Raw genomic sequence first — 22,267 nt, 5'->3', positions numbered from 1 at the left:
ATTTCCTTGCTAATAATTAGTACTCCTGTATTGGGTATGTATGGCCACTTGTCACTGGGGGCAGTGTGAGACAATAACGGAGGACTTCTGTTCTCAGATTCTAGATTTTCTGCTAGAAGAGGGAGGTCAAAGCATTCCAAGAATTTACAGCACAAGGAGTTCTGAGGTTAAAAGCAGAGCATTGATCTCAAAAGAGAATCTGCTAATGAGTTAAATGTGTTAAAAATTATCAGAAATACCTTTTATTTTTCATAATTGTTTCTTAGCTCCATTGCTTACATTTCTGGTCCCCATGATGGGAGGCGTGGCTAAGCTGCCATTTACCAGGGTGTAGGGCTTGTGATCAGCCTGCTACCTAAATGGTTCAGTGCACACTGAGCAGGGGAACGGCTGAACTGTAGCTGCAGTGTTGGCCACAGACAGTTATGGGCACGTTCACATGGCCAGCTGCCGGCGGGTCATTTGGCCGTGGCTAGAAGCTCTTCTGCTACAGCACAAGACGGGATGCAGATTAGCTGGTACTGAGACCAGAGCTGAATGTTATCCTCTTAGAAACTAAAACTGCCTATACACTATTCAGTTTGTGGTAGATCAGCTAAATGATGAATGTATTCCGGAGATTGTTTACCTTTTCTACCACTTTGCACTGCTAAATATTACACAATGTCAGCAGAGATCTAGTCTAATATTGATCTGACTGCTGCTGCTGCAAGCAATACTTACCTATGCAAAACCTTAATGGTGTGTTGCCGCCGCCCGCAGCCCCCCACACTCCCAAGCGGGATCAAGCATGCAAACATCCGGCGAGGATGACATATATTCCATCAATGTTTCCATCATGATATTGATCAACCATGTTATAGTTTCAGTAAGGTATTAAATTCCATGTTCATATAGAATCTAAAGTCTTTAAAAAAGTAAAAAAAAATCTAGGTACCTTGAAGCGGACCTGAACTCAGAACTTCCTCTCTGCTCTAAAAGATACCCAGCAGCATAATAACCTTTAAAGGACTTACGAGGCGAACACACAAAAAAAAGTTAATTACCTTATGGCCATTGCAGTGGTCATAGCAGACTATCAGCGCCTGGCCTGTCACTGTGTGGCCCTCTGTTAGCATTATCCAAGCTGTAGTTCAGGCCCCGACCCTGCCCAGGGTCGCCCTATCAATTTGCGATCAAAATCGCCGCTTTAAAAAAATCCTACGTCTGCGCAGTTCTTAGCCGCTAGTGCGGCTGCACAGGTTCTCTGGCCTGTCCCCGGCCCGTCCTCGCTCCCTTCACTCAGCTCCGTACGTCATGTGGGCGTGCCTGCACGGCCGCCCACATGACTGATTGATGGACAAGTCACGTCTCCCCACGCTCAGCGCTGCTTGTCTCGGCTGAGGGGGCGTGGCTGACTTGTCCCTCAATCAGTCATGTGGGCGGCCGTGCGGGCACGCCCACATGACGTACAGAGCTGAGTGAAGGGAGCGAGGACGGGCCGGGGACAGGCCAGAGAACCTGCGCAGCCGCACTAGCGGCTAAGAACTGCGCAGACGTAGGATTTTTTTAAAGCAGCGATTTTGATCGCAAATTGATAGGGCGACCCTGGGCAGGGTCGGGGCCTGAACTACAGCTTGGATAATGCTAACAGAGGGCCACACAGTGACAGGCCAGGCGAGGATAGTCAGCTATGACCACTGCAATGGCCATAAGGTAATTAACTTTTTTTCGTGTGTTCGCCTCGTAAGTCCTTTAAAGAAAAAAATGTCTTTGTTACAGCTGATACAAATCCTGCAATAAATCTACAGTGTCTAATTCCTGCTTTTTGATGGAAGAAGACACAGGGTTAACATCCTGTGTTTACACATTAGCTTGATTAGAGATCAAATTTACAGCCGTGATTAGTCACAGATGAGGGGAATTAGACAAGGTAAACTCTCTAAATACATACAGGGTGTATTTTTCTCTGTTTTCCTTCTGTCCTGTGCAAGAGTTCAGGTCCACTTTAAAGTGTACCTGTAGGCAAAAAAAGCTGCTCAATTTAGAATTAGATACTTACCTCAGTGGAAGGAAGCCTCTGCATGATCCATAGGCTCCTCCCTTCACCTCTCCATCCAGTGCCGCAACCCCCCACACTTCATGAACAATTGCTTGTTGACAGAGCATGATCGTGCTGCTCGTCCCTGCGTAGTAGCATTGAGGTGATTGGGCTCAGCTATTTCACGCGAGTGGTTCTGTGCTACTGCGCAGACGTGAGTCATCCTGCACAGTGCAGCCGTGCTGGTTCACGTACGGGGAGCACGCCCGCAAGCTTTAAAGTGAGTCTGAAGCTGCTAGGGGAGGGGGGGGGGGGTTTAGAAATCTTCGGGACGCTCTGTACTGCACATGTGCGAGAGTGCGCTCACGCATGCGCAATACAGAGTGGCCCGTCTTTGGGAGCACTCGGGCTCTTGCAGCGGCACAGAGCAGTCTCCGACCCATCAGTCGAAGGCTGCTAATGGAGGAGCCAGAGCAAAAAAGACAGGACCAGCAGAGGAACGGGTAGGCTCTATAGGACTCAGAGCCTTCCCTTTCCTTAGGCGAGTATCTGATTTATTTATTTATTTATTTATATATATTTTTTAAATCTGAAATCGGACTCACTTTAAAGAGGAACTCCAGCCTAAACAAACATACTGTCATTAAAGTGACACTTAAGTCAAAAAAAAAATGAGTTTTACTCACCTGGGGCTTCCAACAGCCCCCTGCAGCTGTCCGGTGCCCTCGCCGTCTCCCTCCGATCCTCCTGGCCCCACCGGCAGCCACTTCCTGTTTCGGTGACAGGAGCTGACAGGCTGGGGACGCGAGTGATTCTTCGCGTTCCTGGCCACAATAGCGCCATCTATGCTGCTATAGCATATATCATATACCATATAGCAGCATAGAGGGTGCTAATGTGTCTGGAAACGCGAAGAATCACTCGCGTCCCCAGCCTGTCAGCTCCTGTCACCGAAACAGGAAGTGGCTGCCGGCGGGGCCAGGAGGATCGGAGGGAGACGGCGAGGGTACCGGACAGCTGCAGGGGGCTATTGGAAGCCCTAGGTGAGTAAAACTCTTTTTTTTTTTTTTTTTGACTTAAGTGTCCCTTTAAGTTACATTAGTTATGTTAATTAAAATAGATAGGTAATCTAATCTCTTACCCACCCTGTTTTAAAAGAACAGGCCATCTTTTTGGTTGAAAGGAGGTGACAGGGAGCATGAGACACAGTTCCAACTGTCCTGTGTCCTGAGCACCTCTCCCAGTTGCTAGGCAACGTGAATAACATAGGAAATCCCATCATGCTCTGCACAGCATCAGGGAAAAAAAGCCCGGGCTTTTTTTCTTTGATGGGTGGAGCTTAACTAAAAATGCAGCTAAAAATGATGCTTTGGTAAGAAAAACAAAGTTCTGCTGCTGTGAAACTGTTAAAGAAACACCAAGCCTTTTCAGTTCTGCTGAGTAGATTTTTAGTCCGGAGGTTCACTTTAAGAGGGTCCAGGCGAGAAGTCGTGGTTTGCAGGATTACATGGGAGCCTGGAGGATCTAGAGGCTTCCCTAACGGTTTCCTCCATTAGACTCATGTTTTATGCAGCTAAAAGAGTATTTGCTGTGTTTTGATGCCACACCATTGCTTAAGACTTTTATTTTGTATGTCCTACTAAGGCAAGTTTATTCCATGCTGAACACACAGAACACGGCGTGTTTACCGCAGCTAGAGCGTCACATGTCAGCTCCTGTCTAAGCGGTCTGCGTATCATGGAGATAATTAGCAGGTGGAAGCGCAGTCATCGGGGCCTGTATAATCTAATTAAGCACAGGTCCTGGGAGTCGCTGCCCTCGTTAAGCTGCGTCCTCATTAAACTCCTCCCCGCAGGGAGCACGAGCGTGTTTTCTGCTCCCGTAGCCAATCTACCCGAGATCGGATTTAACATTTTGAATCCTGATCTCCACCACAGAAACAACTGACGACACCTTAAGTTGTTTCATCTTTCTCAGTCAAAGAGAAAAAATTCTACGCGATCTGCATAAAGCATTTGTCTTCACAAACTACCAGAACACGGCAATAAGGAATTTCCAGCAGATTTTTCTCAGCTGCTTTGGCCTCTGTTGTAATTATGTTGGGAAATTGCCAAAATGACTTCATAAACTGCCAAAAGCGTTTCAGGGCTGATTTGTGATCTTTGAAGGAAAAGTGACAAGTTGCCCTTAGCAACCAGTCAGCATTCAAGTTTCATAAATTTGGTAAGTGAGAAATGAGAGCTGATTTGCTACTGACTGGTTCCTATGGTAACATCAACATCTTTTTCAAAAAAATGTTCCTAAAATATTGTAATCAGAATTCTTCCTGGCATTTTTGCTCATGAGAAATTCAGTGAAATGTTAATGTGGCCATACATCACTTGACAGATCTTGGGCAGATCGATCATTAGATAGATACCTCTAATCTGATCAGAGAGGAATCTTTTTCCTGGCCACACACTGCACAACGATTTCCAATAGATTTCAGCATTAAATCTATTATGCCTGGTACACACCATGCAAGTATTAGATGGGTCAAATCTATTATTTCCGACAGGTCTAATCTGATTTCCGATCGATTTTCTGATTGATTTTCCGATCACTTGTATAAAAAAATCAATCAGAAAAAGGATCGGACGTCAGAAATAATCGATTAAACCCGTCTACAGTATCTGATGGGAAATTGCACGGTATGTACCAGGCAATAGAAACCGCCCTGCCGCCAAAGTCTCAGCTCGCCACTGGTGCAGTTGCTGACCTCCTGCAGTGTTTAGCGTCACCGAGAGTGCTGGTACCAGAACTCTGCATGTATAGTGATGTCAGACATGCGCCAATGTCATGTGAACGGTCGCTCAGGGTGATGGCGTAAATGGGAGAAGGCCAGGAGTCACACCAGCGGAGAGGTAAGACCTTTTTTTCCTGTCATTCCTGATCAATTTCTGTGACCAATTGTGGCCGAAAACAATGAAAAGTTGGCTCAGGCAGCCATGTTTTTGCACAATGTATCTTCTGATTCAATATAAGGTCGTTTGGGCTACAATGTCAAGTAATGTATAGGCACTCTTAATCTTGAGATGATTGGCTGGAGCACATTGCAGGGGTCTGGTGAAGAAGACCTGTCTTGTTACAGTTCTGCAGCTCTGATGAGCAACAGAACTGTACATCAGATAATGCGCAGGCATCTTTGTTGCTGTAATGTGAATTGTACATCACTGTCTCCCTCACGAGTCTGCTGTTTCCTCATATGGTGCCTTTGTCATTATTCTCTCCTGTCAGGATGATGCGCGGCAGCTCTTCGCACTGGCCTGCACGGCAGAGGAGCAGGGGATACTGCCTGATGACCTGGCTGGAGTGATTCGCAGGCTGTGGGCAGATCAGGGAGTACAGGCCTGCTTCAACCGCTCCCGGGAGTACCAGCTGAACGACTCTGCAGCATAGTGAGTACCTGGCCAGTATATGTGCGTTTGCATTCAGGGTTGGGCAAGTATTGGGTTATAATAGGTTTACTGGGCTAATGGATGCGGATGCAGCCTATTTATTTTTAATAGGTTGTGATTCTGTATCCGAAATCGCGTGCAGAAAACGGCTGCAACTCGCAGCTAGTGGAGATGGGCCCCAACTGTCGTATTTCGTGTTCCCTGCTGTATCATTGTCTTTTGTTTGAAGGCAAGGTCTTCCAATTTATAATGAAACGATTAGTGACATCACAGCCTGAAAAGCCATTCTTATTCATTTTCCTTGGTTATGTTGCCTTACCCCTTCAATACTGTCGCGCTTTCCTGTATGGTGGTTTTTCTAACTTCTACGATTACTACCTTGAGACATCTGAGCCATCAAGGCCTGGTCTCCACAAGACCTCTGATGGTACCCTGTGGTATGATAGACATTAAAAGACAACTGAAGTGAGAGGGATATGGAGCCTGCCATATTTATTTCCTTTTTAAAGAGACACTGACGCAAAACATTTTTATGATATTATGATTTGTATGTGTAGTACAGCTAAGAAATAAAACATTAAGATCAGATATATCAGTCTAATTGTTTCCAGTACAGGAAGAGTTAAGAAACTCCAGTTATCTCTATGCAAAAAAGCCATTAAGCTCTACGACTTTCAAAGTAGTGGAGAGGGATGTTATCTGACTTTTATTATCTCAACTGTAAGTAAACAAATATCTTTTTATCTGCCAGAGGAGAGGTCATTAGTTCACAGACTGCTCTGAAAGAATCATTTTGAATGCTGAGTGTTGTGTAATCTGCACATATTAGAGAATGATGCTATGTTAGAAAAACACTATATACCTGAAAATAAAAATATGAGAATATTTTCTGCAGCTAATCTTCTAGTAATTATTCATAGTACACAACCAATTCATTATATCATATATTTTTTTCGCTTCAGTGTCTCTTTAACCACTTTATACACCATTTTATCCACCACTACAGTATATCTACATCCTCTGTGACTTCATCTAAGCCACAAATCGGTAGATATACGTCTTGTAGCTGAAGCAGTGCTGTGCAGGATTGGGCTTGCTCCTGTGCGCATTTCTGGCACTATCTGATGCGGCACTAATTGGTGAACGGGAATATATGTTTCCTGAGCTAATGAGATTGATTTTTACCATTAAAAATACTTTTTATTTTCATAGTGAAAAATACACTCTATAGCATTATTTCAGAATCAAATATCTACACCATAAATTGTGACAGGAACATAATCTAAGTTTTGTGATAAGCAGTAAGAATAGCCAAACAAAATGTGTGTTTTTAATCTACAGTAGCACTTTTTATTTTTAAACTGGAATTGGTAAAACTGAGAAATGTTTTTTTTTTCCTCTTGTTTTTTTTTTGTCCTAGTTTTCCCATTAAAATTCATAGAAACAACATTGTTAATGGGAAAAAATGGCATACAATGAAAGCCTAGTTTGTCTTGAAAAAAACAATAGATATTTCATTTCTGTGTCGTAAGTAGGGATGAAGTTATTTCTGATTGAATAAGGACATAGCTAAACTATCAAAACTGCTCTGGTCCATAAGTGGGAAAAAAGGGCTGGATGCAAAGTGGTTAAACAATGCAAATTGCCTGGCTGTCTTGCAGATCCCCTGCTTCTAATACTTTAAGCGATAGACCCTGAACCAGTGTGCACATAAGATGTTTCTGACCTAAATCTGGCAAGATTAGCTGCATGCTTGTTACAGGTGTGTGATTCAGACACTACTGATACTGGGTCAGCAGGACTGCCGGGCAACTGGTATTGTTTACTAGGAAAGAAACGGTAGCCTCCATATGCCTTTTACTACTGTTGTCCTTTAAGGAGTAGATCCTTAAACTTGTGAGGTGGAGCCCCCATCCAGTAAATAATAGGGATGCTCTACCGATCTGAGAAATTTAGAGGTCAAATAAGATGTTTCTTATCAGACTTGGGCCTTGATTCACAAAGCGGTGATAACTCAGTTATCACGCCTAAAAGACTTTAGGCGTGATAACCTTTGCACCACTGAGTTATCACCGATTTGTGCTGCTCTTCGCGCGAAGCTACCGCGCGTACGCGCGCGCCAAGTCCCATAGGGCTTAATGGGAGCTTCGCGCGAAGCGCCGAGTGCTGCGCGCGGAAAACTTTGCGTGCGGAAAATTCGCGCGAGTTTCTTCTTATCACGCCTAAACTGAGTTTAGGCGTGATAAAGGGCTTTTCACAGGCGTGCAAACACTTTGCACCGCTTTGTGAATCAAGCCCCTGGTCACTAATGTGTATGCCAGTTGTAAAGTTCCTGTGCTAGATGTAATAGTTAGCCAAGGAGAGATGTTTAGTCATAGCAATTTGTATGTTAGAGCCAGTGCAAACCTAAAAGTGCTAGCTTAATCGCAAACGCTTTTAGAAGGGATTTTTTTTTCTAAGCGATTCTAGGCATGTGCCTTGCGATTTTCTATTGATAAGTAGCGATTTTTGGAGCGTTTTTGTGTAGCATTTTAATTTTGGTACAGTACAGCTACTAGTGTACTGGTTTTGTAACAAAAACGCTTGGAAAATAGCTCTGATCTAGCGCTTTTATTTGATCGTGATTTTCCATTTTCCTGTACTTAACATTGAGGCTGAATCGCCTGAGAAATGCTGCGGGACCCACGCATCGCTCTGGTGTGATCCATCCCATTCAAATACATTAGCCAAGTGCTTTTCAAAGCGCTAGCGTTTTTAAAAGCGATCAGAAGCGCTCTTGGTGTGCACCAGCCCTCAGTCTCTCCCAGGAGTCTGTATTTGTAGCAGAGAAAGGCGTTTCGAACGCAGGTTATCCTATTTTATTGTAAAATAAACTATTCTGGGAAACCAAAAGTCCTGGGATTGCGCAGAGGTAGGAGTGTGGCGAGCGGAAGGGGACGTGGGTTTGGGTGTTGGAATAACTATTTGCATGTGACATGTTTCTGAATGCAAATCAGCCAGGCAGCTTTCTGTTTACCAACACTTGTGCCTTTAACCCCTTATTATGCTTTCCACAATGCTGGGAAGTGGAAGAGATATAGCAGAAGCAGAAAATTCTATTTCCCAGGATTCCCAGCATCTGCAACATCACTCCATCATCATAAACAGCTTAAAGTGTACCTGAGACAAAAGGATTGAAATGTTTTATACATATCTGGGGCTTTTTCCAGCTCCCTCCACGCAGATCGCTCCCTCGCCGCTGTCCTCTGACTCCTGGATGGTCCGGTAGATGCTCCATTAACTTTAGCCAGTCGGCGCAGGCGTAGTCTGCCCGCGCGTTGCCCATGGAATGGGAGGTAGCTGCAGTATATGGATGAGACAATGAAGAGTGGGCTGCACAAGGAGTGGGAGGAGCGTTGCTGCACATGGAAGGGGAATCGCGACATACATGGCCTAGGGGCACATAACGTATAAATCCGGCCTTTGACCTGAAGTGAGTGAATATGGAGGCTGTCCTCTTCATTCTCTAATAAAGAACACCAGTTGCCTGACTTCAGTACCGATGCTCTGCCTCTGATAGCAAACGATTAAAATTTTCAGCAAGATCATTCGTATAAATAAAAACGTATTTAATCTAATCAGTGCTTTATATCAAAACCAGTTGCGATGTTTCTATGAAAAAAATCCACCGTGCCAATCCACCAGTTCTTTAGAGTGTACGCGAGGCAAACCTCGGTAGAAAAATAAATACTTAAGAAGAGGGAAACCTCTGGATCGTATAGAGGCTTCCCATGCCGTTCCCCGTCGCTAAGTTTCAACCCCTGAAGTTTACCAACAAAGGCTTGTCAGTAAGAACTTCAGGCCATGCTTTGACCTCGTGAGTGTATGGCCTTGGCTGTGCAGGAAGACTGAGCCGCTTTCAGATGAGTGCTACAGCACAGGCCCAGCTATGCGGCACCCATGCGGCACCTCTTGTCAGAAGAGGAGCACTGCCCCGCATACTTAAGGAGGGTCCCGGGCAGCAGCAGAGGACAGTTTGGGAAGCTTCTCCTTAGTTAAATTGTTTACTTTTTGACATTTGTCGACACCTCAGGTTCTCTTTAAAACAAACCCGAGCTTTAAAAAAAAAAAAAAAGTTGGATACTTGCCTAAAAAGTGGGAAACCTCTTCGACCCCCACCGCCACTGGCCGGGACCCTCTTTAAAGCCTCATGTACACGGTACAATTTTCCATCAGATCAGATCTATTAAATAATTTACAACCGGTTCAATCAGATTGCGTTAGATTTTGCAATAGATTTTCGGTACTTATCAAAGCAAAATCTATCACAGAATTGATCTGAAACAATTTGGACGTCTACACACAATGCAATTTCTTATTAGATCTATCTAATAAATCCGTCTATCTGATGGAAAATTGTGCCGTGTAGATGAGGCTTTAGTTTGCAGCCGTGCACGAGCGTTTTCCTACTGCACCTGCATGACTACGGCTGCCCCTGCTCAGTAGCACGAAGCAGATTCAGCTTGCAAAGAAGTGGAACTGTGTGACTCTTGCTGTTAAGCCATGAATTACACCATTCAGGACTTCTTTTCTAAATTAAAATAAATTAAAAAATATATGCACATTGTCAGGAACCGGCCCGCGGCACGCCTGCGTATACGGTTCCCGACTGCGGGTTTGACCAGATCAAGCGGGGAACAGCCGTATTCAAGCTACAGACAAGGCTGGGACCCCTCAAACGCTCCTTACTGCCACCACTAGCTGTTGCTAGAAACGTCCACTCTGCGGTCGAGTGCTCATGCAACCCGCGTTTTCGTATTCGGGTCAGCTTTGCGCTTAGGCTGAATACGGGAACGCCACACACGCACAATTGCAATCTTACACTGTAGTGAAGCAAAACCACTAACAGTCGTTCCGAATGATACTGTTAGCCACTCTGCTGTCGAGCTACTCGCACTGGCGTTTTCGTACGTTGGGTCAGCTGTGCGCTTTAGGCCAACGTATGACAAACGACCCACACACAATGCAATCACAATCTCATACGGTAGGGTTGCTCAAACATACACTTAGGCATGGACTTATACACAGTTGCACTTCAGTCTCTTCTAGGCTATGAGTGTTAGTTTAGTACAGCAGAAGTCAAGCCTATTAAATAACAACTTAATATTCCAGGAAAAAAGTGGAACAATGCAGAAAATAATATATACAAAAGATTACAAAAAAAATAAACATTACAGAGTTATAAACCAAAGTTACACACAAGGACAGTTGCGTAAAATAACCGGGGGGGAAAAGAACGTTACCAGCGTAGGTTAGAACGTTGTTTGACGGGAGAACGCCGTTTTTCGACCAGGAGTCGAGATCATCCCTAGCTATGTGCTATCTCCAGGAGAAGATCCCTGTGACTGTCCTGGACCAACTTAAATAGCCCGAAGTGTCCCCTGGGGCATTTAATGTCCAGCCCCGAGTAACTAATGCAATCTCCTAGATTGTGACATCACAGAACCCTTGTCATATGCGAATTTCAAGGCTTTTCCTGTCACACCTAGAAGACTTCAAAGCAATCCTGTGTTCAGTCAAAATCCAATTCCCACAGGCAGACGTCTACAGTTTGACAGGTCTAGTCCATACATCAAAAGATTGCATTTTGGTTACAGGTAGCAGTTTGCCTGTAATTGCCTGTAAACACACAGACAATCACCTCCGAGATTGTCTATTGTCCTCCCTCAAATGCAAAAGTCAAATGCAAAGACCTTTATTGTCATACAGCAAACACTGTTTCCCCCAAAGCCAGAATGGCTGTAGCCGACATCACAGTCAGAAAAATTTAAGAAATATGTTCCTGTATTATCCTTATCAGCACCCCAGTATATCACCACACACATTAAAGAGACCCAAGGTGGGTTTTAAGAATGCCATTAGGACACAAACGCTGGTTCTGCATACAATGACCAGCCTCTGTTACTATACTGTCCCCCCCAGGCCCCCCCCCCCCCCCCCTGCGCTCTGCTGTCCCCCATAAATCAAACTGCCGTGCTAGCGACATGCAGCGTGTCACTAGAAGGCTGTATACCTCAGAGTGTCTGTCACTGTCACTCCCCCGCCTCTTCTATATCGCAGCTCCCCGCCTGCATCCCTTCCCTCTGGGCTGATTGGTGGGAAGGGACACAGGTGGGGAGCGGCACTATAGAGGTGGAGGAGAAGCGGCGGTGACACACTCAGAGGTAAACAGCCTGCTAGCGACACGCTGCATGTCGCTAGCTCGCCGGTTTGATTTATGGGGGACAGCAGAGCGCAGGAGGGGGGGGGGGGGCCTGGGGGGGTACAGTATAGTAACAGAGGCTGGTCATTGTATGCAGAACCAGCCTGTGTGTCCTAATGGTATTCTCAAAACCCACCTAGGGTTCTCTTTAAGGCATCCATTTTTATAAATGGAGAACTCTTCTAATAATAGTAGCAGCAAATGTGTTTTATTAATGGGAACTTCCGACACTAACTACAATGAAGCAAAGGGGGCCTTAAAGTTCTTTTATTTTTGGATGGAAAATTTGGCGCTAAAAATGTATTTTTGCCATGACGTTTGCCTTTTAAAGGATGCATCCAAGTAGCTGGGAAAAAAATCTACTTACTGACATCATCCGAACTGCAGTAGTTCTGCGCCTGCACAGTACATACCAGATGACATCAGTGTGGCTCCGTGAGCGGCACGCTGAAGCGCAGGAAGATGCCGACCTGGCAAGGTCGGCATCTGTACCCGAGGGGACCGGGAGCCAGTGAAACTGCGGCGAGGGCACAGGACGCCTGCCAGGGGCTGCAAGAAGCCCCAGGTAAGTGGATTGTTGTTTTTTGGACACCTTGGACCTTTCCTTTAAAGGGAACCTAAACTGAGAAGGATATGAATTTTTCCTTTTAAAATTATACCAGTTGCCTGACTGTGTCTCTAATACTTTCAGCCACAGCCCCTCAACAAGCATGCAGATCAGGTGCTCTGACTGAAGTCACACTGGATTAGCTGCATGCTTGTTTCAGGTGTGTGATTCAGCCACTACTGCAGCCAATAAGATCAGCAGGACTGCCAGGCAACTGGTATTGTTTTTAAAAGGAAACATTCATATCCCTCTGTTAAGGTTCCCTTTAAAGGATACTTGTGACCTTCAAAAATGGGAAATGTTATATACTCGCCTAAGTAGAGGGAAGACTCTGAATAACCCAGAGGTGTCCTCCCTCCACAGTTTCGGCACTGGGATCGGGTGACAAGGGCTTGTTGACGCGAGAGACGCATGAGTCTTGCACCTGTGCAGTAGCTCTGCTTCTCCGGAGAGTCCAGAGAAGGATGGTCCTGAGAAGGGTGTAGGGCAGGCATGGGCAAACTCGGCCCTCCAGCTGTTGTGGGATTAGTAGTTCCTTAAAAGCTGGAGGGCCAAGTTTGCCCATGCCTGGTGTAGGGGGAGGGCACAGAGGCTTCCCTCTACAGAGGTGAGTAACTTTTTCCTTTTAACAAAGTCGCAGGATTGCTGTAATGAGGAACTGTAACCCAGGAGTGAACTTCATTCCTACCACTAGCTGATACCCCCTTTCCCATGAGACATCTTTACGTTTTCTCAAATAGATCATCAGGGTCATATGTACGGCTGATATTCTGGTGAAACCCCTCCCACAGTGTGGTGTCATGCCCATGGTCCTGACAGTTTGCTGTCTGTGAACCCAGGCCTGGATTTACATCACAGGAGCCTATAGGCACAAATGTCCTGGCACCATAGATTATGCCCTCCATGAAGCTACAAAACCCCGCCAAACTGCACTGCAACTACGTTAGCTGTCATTTTTCCTTCTAGCTACAGGTGCCCCTTAGTATTAGGTAGCCAGAAGTACCCTCAATATTAAGTAGGTAGAGTTGCCTCCAAGTATTAGGTAGCTATAGGAACCTCAGTATTAAGTAGCTAGAGGTTCCCTTGACTGAAGAGAGATCTCATCAGTGGATTGCAGTGAGCAGGGTGAGTAACCTCTCATTTATACTCTCATCAAGACTCTGCATAGGGAAGGAGGGAGGGAGGGACTTGGGTAAAGGGGAGTGAGCCGCCTTTCCATCATCAGGCGCCTGTAGGCACGTGCCTACAGTGCCTGATGGTAAATCTGGCCATGTGTGAACCATATTGCATTGTGGGAAATAACTGCTTTTTCCAACTGCTAAGCAAGCAGTATCTCCCATCTGTGCATAGAACTCTTAGTAACAAACATTCTGTACAGATCACTTGGCAGAACTAAAGATGTCACCACCTGTGTGTAAAATCCTCTATAAATGAATATTGTAAACAGTAAGCAATTTTATTCATTGTTATTTTCACTACAGTTCCTCTTTAAGATGTTCTTTGTGTGATGAGCAGTGAGAGCACCTTTCTCCCCCCTTCAGAGTTTCCAGCCTCAATTTGCCTGATGTGATGCAATGCTTTCTGCAGGAGATGAGTGGTTAATGGTACATGGGAATTATGCAAAGCGCACTTTGCATGCGGTGATGGATACTGACAGCTCCATGTAAGGGGATCCAACTCTGTTTTCTGGAGACTCCAAAACAAAAAATATGCAAAGTCCCCCCCCCCCCCCCTCCCTGCGGGGGTAATTTCCTGCCCACACCGCCCCTTGTGCCATGCAAAGGAAGAAGCTGCCAGCTGGGCGCAGCCTCTACCCACCTGTAGCCCTTTTATTATAAATGGTTTATGCTCAGGCGGAGATTTACCTGTGTGCTGGAGTAATTACTCCTTCCATAAATCTTTATGACTGACGACAATACAATTACACCTATAAATATAACAATAGAGGAACTGTGAATCTGAATTGCAATCCAGCCGCAGCGTCATTCCACTGACTATTCTCTGTATGTGAATATGTAATACAAATAAAGGGAAAAGATCCAGAGCCCTTGATAGTGTAGTGTGTTAGATGTCCAAAACAATATTGAAATAATAGTGATACTCACAAAGGTGGGTTACCACTAAGGCAACCACTGTAATTGCAGGTGGGGAGATTAAACCCAACCCCACTCGGGTTAAAAGTCACTCTCTGTAGACAGGAAAAGGAAGATGGGGTATCACCCCTCCACAAAGGGTGGACTTAGAATGCACTATAAACAGTATAACAGATGCGTCAATATAGAGTAAAATATTTAAAAGCCGTTTAAAGTGAACCGAGCATCATTTTTAACACCCAGGGCAGCTCTATAGCAAATACAAAATGCATTCTAAAAATGTGGTTTATTATTAAAAAAAAAAAAATTCATTTTACCTCATCTTTTTAAAATATGCACCTCTTCTGTCCTTGAAAGGACTTGTGGATGCAGAGTAACAGATGATGGAAGGCAGATAAGAAATCACCTCATTTGACTTAGATAAACAAACCCAGAGTGTTCCCCATTGTACTTCAAACAGAAAACATTAGTCACACTTGAAGCATTTCACACCTAACCCGGATAATGGCAGTGGAAAAGTAGCAGGGGGTTGAAATTCTGAAACATGGCAGCCCTTTCAGCTATTTGAAGCGAGGAGCTGCTGAGATTCCTTTAACCTAATGGGGATCGACCTAGTTTGAATCTACGTCCAGCAGGTGGTGCTGCTGCTCTGACTGGACGTAGATTCAACGTCTGCCAAAACGAAGTGTCCCGCCGCGATCGTGCGCACCGGAGAGGGGAGATTAAGCTGTCATATGACAGTTGACATCTCCCCTCAGTGATCAGAAGCCATCGTGTATGGCTTCTGATCACTACGATCACCGGTGGACCGTAGTGATCACTGCAAGAGCTGCGGTGGTAGGGGGGAAAGAAGAGGATCCACTAACCTTCCTGCCGTTCCCCCGATGATCAGCGCTCCCCTTCACTCTGGCCGGCATCCCCGCTCACTCTGACGTCTGTGTCGGGTCCCAGCTTGTTGACTTCTTCAACCCGCGACCCAGAACTGATCAGCAGTAGCAGAGGAGAAGCCGGCCGGAGCGGAGGGGTCCACAGGGGCTCAGCGCTGGAACCTGGGAAGTGAAAGGCTGCTAGCTAAAGGGGGGACATCTGGCTACAAGGGGGGACACGCAGCAAAGCTAGCCACACAGCATACCAGGCTGCCGGACCCTCCACAATGTGCCCCCCCCCCCAATGTAAAACGCCTGGTCCTTAAGGGGAGGGGGTAGGCAGCCGGTCCCGGAAGGGTTAAAAAGGGAGGTAGTGGTGGACTTGCATCCCACAGTAGACTCGCACAAGTCGATAAGCACTTAAACTGGCTACAGCTAATCAGCAGTTGCTCCCTGTATAGCCTGATGAAGCGGGCATAGACCCAAGAAATGCATTGCAAAAGGTTGGAGTTGTGAATATAGAGGGTTTTTTTTTTGCTGATTAATTGACTTGTGCTAGTCTACTGTGGGAAAGAAGTCCACCACTACCTCCCTTTTTAAAGGATCTTCAAATATTTGACCCTTTCTTTGGTGCCTTTGTTACACTGTTTATATTGCATGTAATGCAAACAGGGCTGGCCTTAGGTTTCAAAGCGCCCTGAGCGAAACCTGATTTTTGTGCCCCCCCTTCATCCTGTGTGTGTGCGCGCACACACAGGCACACACACAGGCCCATATGCAATTCACCTTTTCTCCTGAGATATCTCCTAGGACAGTCGTTCCCAACCTTTTTGACATTGTGACACATCACGCAAAATGCTCAGATCTCTGTGACATGTCACATATGTATAATAGGAAAAATACTATTAATAACCACAAATGGATGAAAGAGTACATTATCCTGAATACACTTAAAAAATGAAGGCTAGAACCTTTCAGGAATATTAATAAAAACAATCAGTGGGACAGTTATCCCCCCTCCCCCCCCCTCATTTAGAATGATAGCACAGCACCGACAATTTGCACCACGCATTATAGCCACAGTGCCCCCCCCCAAAAAAAAATGCCCTCAGACTCAGTATAGGTAGGTAGCCAGGTAAAGGTGCCCCAGGATAGGATCTTATATGTAGGTGCCCTCAATATAGGTCGCCAAGCATAGGTGCCTCCAGTATAGGAAGTCAGTTTTAGGTCTCCCCACATAGGTATCCAGGCGTAGGTGCCTCCAGTATAGGTAGCCAGGTGTTGGTTCCCTCAGTAAAGTTAGCCAGCTATAGGTGCCTTCAGTTTAGGAAATCAGGTGTAGGTGCCCTCAGCATAGGCAACCAGCTGTAGGCGCCCCCTTGGAAGCAGACGCCCTAAGCCGCCGCTCCAGTCGCTCAGGTCAAAGGCCGGCTATGAATACAAATAGATAATCTTAGTGTGTGGCAGTGGTGGGGACATAAGAGCGTAAGCTTGTCTGGTGCACTGACTAATGTGAATGTCTCTCTGATCTCTGTACAGCACTATGGCGTTTGCCAGAGATATATTTGTATGTTATATATCTGTATTATAATAAGGATGGGTCAATATTGTTGGTACATTGGATTGTAACTCATCCAAGCTAGAGAATAAGCTATGCAATTTATTTAAAGGGAATCTGAAGTGTGAGATATGGAGGCTGCGATATTTATGGGTAGGTGATGATTATAAAGCTTGAATTGCCATACACTGACCATTGATGATTGGCTTAGCTGTCCCTCTCTACTGCTTTTTATTTTTCTTTAAAGCAGGGATGTCAAACTCAAACACAAAGTGGGCTGAAATTGAACACTGGTAACAAGTTGCAGGCCAACCTCAATGTTTGTTGGCCGCCTCCCTCCCTTATAAAGTTTGCTGGTATCTAGTGGCCCTCCCTCCCTCTACTGTAAAGTTCCTGGGTGTCTAGTGGTTCCCCTCGCACCCATAAACAGTTGCTTGGTTTTAATGACCCTATCTCCTCCCCATACAGTTCCCTGGTGTCTAGTGGATTCCCCCTATACAGTTCCCTGGTTTCTAGTGCTTTCCCACTCCTCCCTCCCCGCCATATGGCTTCCCTGGTGATCTAGGACTTCAGCCCTAGTATAGCATCCCTGGTGGTGTAGAGTGGGCCAAACAGTGCAAAGTGGGGAAACCACTTGAGGGCCAAATTTGACTTCTTTGCGGGCCAGATTTGGCATGTATGCTCTAAAGGTATTCTCTCACAGCTGGAGACATGCTGCTGTATCTGAGTGGCGACCATAGTATCTCCTGTCAAAGTGATGGGAACAATTTTCAGCTAACCCTCTTAGTGGCTAAACCAGGCATGGGCAAACTTGGCCCTCCAGCTGTTGAGGAGCAACAAGTCCCACAATGCATTACAGGAGTCTGACAGCCACAGTCATGACTCATAAAGGCAAATGCATTGTGGGATTTGTAGTTCCTTAACAGCTGGAGGGCCACGTTTTCCCATGCCTGGGCTAAACCCTGTGTACCCATCTTTTCCTGTGATTTGCCATGGCCATCACACCTGTCCCTGCCTGCCTGTTTCATGCAGTGACATAGCCAGAGCAGCCATGGACTTCCAGACAATTGACATGTGGCTTTATAGGCCTGGAGTCCTGAAAAAACAGAACTTGGTAGGAGTAGACTCTGAAGAGCCAGAGATGCTGACCCTGGCAAGGAATTAGGAAGGCAGACCTCACAGTAGAAAGGCCAGGAAGTATCTTCTGAGAAGAACACTGGATCAGATATCACCAGGGGATGGCCCTAGGTTTCCTGACATTCTGACATATAACAAGCATCAGTATTAATAGCAGAAGCAGAAGCCTCAACACTCCCAGCACTCCTAGCTGGATTTCCCTGGTATTTCTCTCTTGAATCCCTCTTTCAGGGTTTTCCACAGAGTTGTTAATAAGTAAAGCTGAGGAAGCTGAGTCAACAGCACTCGCTACTGGAGTCCGCTTAACAGCTTGCTTGCCAGCACATACCAAGAACGTTGTCAGATGTACGATTCTCGGTCGGTATGTTGACTTCCTGTTCTGTCAGGAAACTCGACCGACACAACAGTAGCATTATTGCCGGAATCTCTCCGTTCTGCTATTGGAGACTGAATGCGTTTAGCCTGTTGCTTGCCAGCGGCATGAGATGTAGCAGGATTCGTGTTAGTCAGGGCCATTACAAGGGGAAATGCTGTCAGATGCAGTATTAGCAGAAATCTTTGGCCACTCGAGAAGAGGGATGATATCTTATTTGCATCTTTTGAAGTGTACAGATTCAGCATGGTCTAATAGGACCTAGGAGCTTCACACTTGTCTGTAGCATCTCTTCTCCTAATTATAAATGCTGCTCAGACCATCACCTTTAAGGCCTGTACACCCGTTCAACCAATGTTGCCCAACAGAGATCGGTACCCGATCCCACAGGCGACCTTAGAGGGCCAAGGCTGTGCAGATGCATTGCTCACTTATAAGTTAGCTACGTGTTCTGTGTAGGGGCGGAGCTTTGTGGGATGGGCGGGGTAAATAGGGGAGAAGCATACAATCGGCCATCACTCCACCAGGACGGCTCGCTGGCTTAGCAGTCGGGAGGGGCATTTGGGCCTGCTGTACACACACTTGATACTCGGCAGAGGCAATTGTTATATAATATTAAACAGTAGCAGTTGACTGGCTGTCCTGCTGATCCTCTAACTCTATTATGTTTAGCCATAGACCCTGAACAAGCATGCAGATCAGATGTGTCTAACAAAAATCTGACAAGCTGCATGCTTGTTTCTGGTGTAATTCAGACGTTACTAACTAGAAAGATCGTCAGGACTGCCAGGCAACTGGTATTGTTTAAAAGGAAAGCAGCCTCCACATACCTCTTACCGAAAGGTTCCCATTAAGGATGGAAACATACTACATAACTCCTTTGCTCAGGCACACAAAGGTTCAGCCATCTTGCTTTCCTTTCCCATAATTCCACCAGAAGTAAGAGAGACCAGAAGTCTGTGTTGATTTGCGGTTACAGCAGCCATCCTTGGAGCCTTGTTTGCAGTGGCTCCCTGTGGGCTTAACGTGGTAAATAGCTGTGTAGTGTTATAAAGCTATTTTTTTCCCCTCTTAGTCAGTACACTTCAGCCAGCAGCTGCATAAGTGGTTCATTAGACAACTTAACAATGCCAAATTAATATTAATTAGCAGAGTGGTAAGTGAGGGACCCTCTAGAGGTTTCTTTTGTTCGGAAGCAGTGCGTTCACCCTCGAGACGCTCAACAAGTTAGGACCTGATCTGCAGGAGCTGTCAGACAGAAGCACACACATGCGCTATCTTCTATCTTGATCATATTTATGGTTTAAGCTCTCTGTATTCTGATTATATGCTCCATGATTATCCAATGTGAAATTACTTGTAGAGCGCCTAGTTAGGAGCCATATCATAAGCCACGCCGTGTACGACATGCTCTGTGCTATAGGCCGCAGTCTTCTCAGATTCATCCTGTGCCTTCCTCCTTGTGGTCTAAACAGTAGGAATGATGTAATTTGAGCAGCTGCAGCAGCCATGCCCACAATGCCTAGAAGCTGCCTTGGTGGATTTCTGCTTCTGATCAGAATTTTAATTCGAACACTGTTATTGCTGTGCTATTAAATTATCTTTTTATCTGTGCATGAGCTTTGATAACCTGAGGCGGTTTACAATAAAAAAAGAGATAGTTACCTAAGATAAGGGAAGTCTCTGTATCCTCCAGAGTTTTCCCACATTCTCCTCCAGACCAACGCTGTTGCCCAGGATTCTCTAGAAGTTCGCATCCACGCTCCTATTCGTGTACAAGTGTGGACCTGCACCACCCACGCAAGTACGGCCGCGCCTACACAGTAGCACGGAGCTGCTCGTGGAGGAGTGGCTCCGGCTTACTGTGCAGGCATCGTACAGCCGCGCTCGTGCATGAAGAGGGGCGTGGGCCCCGATAACATAGCTTGTCTGATACGTTCCAGGGGTCTGTGCACAGCAACGGTTGGGACCAGGAGAACATAGGAAGCCACTGCAGGATCCAGAGCCTTCCCCCTTCTTAGGTATTTTTTTTTCTTAAGGTTTTCCTTGGGTACCAATTAAATGTAATCTCCAAGTTATAGGTTCAGCTTTACAGAATGGTTAAGCGGTTTGTGTTGGTTGATGGGTAAAGGCCTGAATGCCTAATATTGCAATAGTGTATACCATTATGGGATTTCTGTATAGTAAATATACACATGTGTGTCCTCCCACAGTTACCTGAATGACCTGGAGCGGATCGCCCGGTCGGACTATGTCCCGACACAGCAGGATGTCCTCAGGACGAGAGTGAAAACCACAGGAATCGTAGAGACGCATTTCACCTTCAAAGACCTGCACTTCAAGTGGGTATAAATCTTGTGGTAACAGGTTCTCTTTTTAGAGATTAGCAAATGCTACTTTCAGCAACATGTTTCTGCTAATTTGCAGCAGTTTTTGCCACATCTCATAACATTTTGGCATCAGTTGTAATGTATGTGAAGCATGTTGGAAACTAGGAAAAAAAATACCCTTTTTCCCCCTCTAAAACAAGAAAAATAACATTTGTTCTGCAATCATTTCAACTGGCTTAAAATGGGATAGAACTCCATATAAAAAAAATCATCCAATCAAAAAATATGTATTTAGCTTACAGATCTTGTTTTTAGTGTTCACTGTCAGATTTAAGAGAAATGTGATATAAAAAAAAAATGAAAATATTTCTGCTGGTTTCCATCTTTACTGTTTCACTGTGATGCCAAACATTGTAACACCAGATTATCAAATAGACTTTGAACTTCCTATTTACACTATATGCATGGGTGTATACATGTGGTTTTCTGCCAAAGCAGCTAGTCCCTGCCACGAATCTAGTGTGTGTACAGTAGTCCCCAACTTCAGTCAAAGGGCTTTGTTCTCCACGCGCACCCCAACCGTTCCGTTGGCCCTGCTCACCCCTGCATAGCAATAGATCACATCGCTAGCATAGAGGATAGCAATGCATCTGTACAGCCTCAGCCCTGATGTCGCCTGAGGCATTGAGTCCTGATCCTTCCCGGGTGACAGTACTCATGCGTGTGTCTGTGCTTTAAAGGGGCACGATGGCTGAAAATTGTAAAATTTAACATGTACACACATACATATAAGAAGTACGTTTTTTTCCAGAGTAAAATGAGCCATAAAATACTTTTCTCCTATGTTGCTGTCACTTACAGTAGGTAGTAGAAATCTGACAAGCGACAGGTTTTGGACTAGTCCATCTCTTCATAGGGGATTCTCAGGAATTTATTTATTTGCACTTAGTGAATGGCAGTTGCTCTGTCCAACTGCCAAAAAACTGTGTAGCGAGCAGGGAAGCTGGCAAGCATCACTGTTTAAATCCTTTTTAGGGAATATCTTTATAAAGAATAAAAGCCTTGCTGAGAATCCCCTGTGAAGAGATGGACTAGTCCAAAACCTGTCACTTCTGTTAGATTTCTACTACCTACTGTAAGTGGCAGCAACATAGGAGAAAAGTAATTTATGGCTCATTTTACTCTGGAAAAACCATACTTCTTATTTGTCTATTTTTGCACATATTTTAAATTTTACAATTTTTCGCCATAGTGCCCCTTTTACTAGCAATACGTTCAACAAAGAACAATGCAAATGCAGTGCATTGCTGTTAAAGCCCTTTAATTGTTAAATAATACTGAGTGGTACTGTACTGTGCTGCAAACCAAAATATATGCAGCAGTGCATTCTGGGAAGTCACAGCTGTACCACACATAGAGATCATCAGACAGTGTGGTTTATGCGCTGCTTGATGTCTTTTTTTGTATTGCACAGTATATGCATTGCTCAGCGGTGTAACAGCCCAGAGCTGTGGAGGCTCCATCCTCCCGCTCTCTGCAAGGGTCCGCTCTCCAGATCAGTTTGTGGGTCACACTTGTTATATGACCCTTAGCAGATGGTCCCTT

General features: G+C 45.3%; 1 protein-coding gene across 1 annotated transcript in view; it reads left to right on the top strand.

Annotated features, from left to right (window-relative positions):
* The window catches only part of GNAI2 (G protein subunit alpha i2), a 124,329-nt gene that overhangs the window by 79,755 nt on the left and 22,307 nt on the right, over positions 1 to 22,267 (top strand). The window contains exons 4-5 of the mRNA XM_068252941.1: positions 5,297 to 5,457; positions 20,546 to 20,674. Coding sequence (XP_068109042.1) covers positions 5,297 to 5,457; positions 20,546 to 20,674 — 290 coding nt within the window. The remainder of the gene's footprint in view (positions 1 to 5,296; positions 5,458 to 20,545; positions 20,675 to 22,267) is intronic.

The sequence above is a fragment of the Hyperolius riggenbachi genome, chromosome 9 (genome assembly GCF_040937935.1).
Source record: "Hyperolius riggenbachi isolate aHypRig1 chromosome 9, aHypRig1.pri, whole genome shotgun sequence".
Lineage (NCBI taxonomy): Eukaryota > Metazoa > Chordata > Amphibia > Anura > Hyperoliidae > Hyperolius > Hyperolius riggenbachi.
The sequence above is the reverse complement of the archived record's forward strand: the minus strand, read 5'-3'. Positions and strand labels throughout refer to the sequence as shown.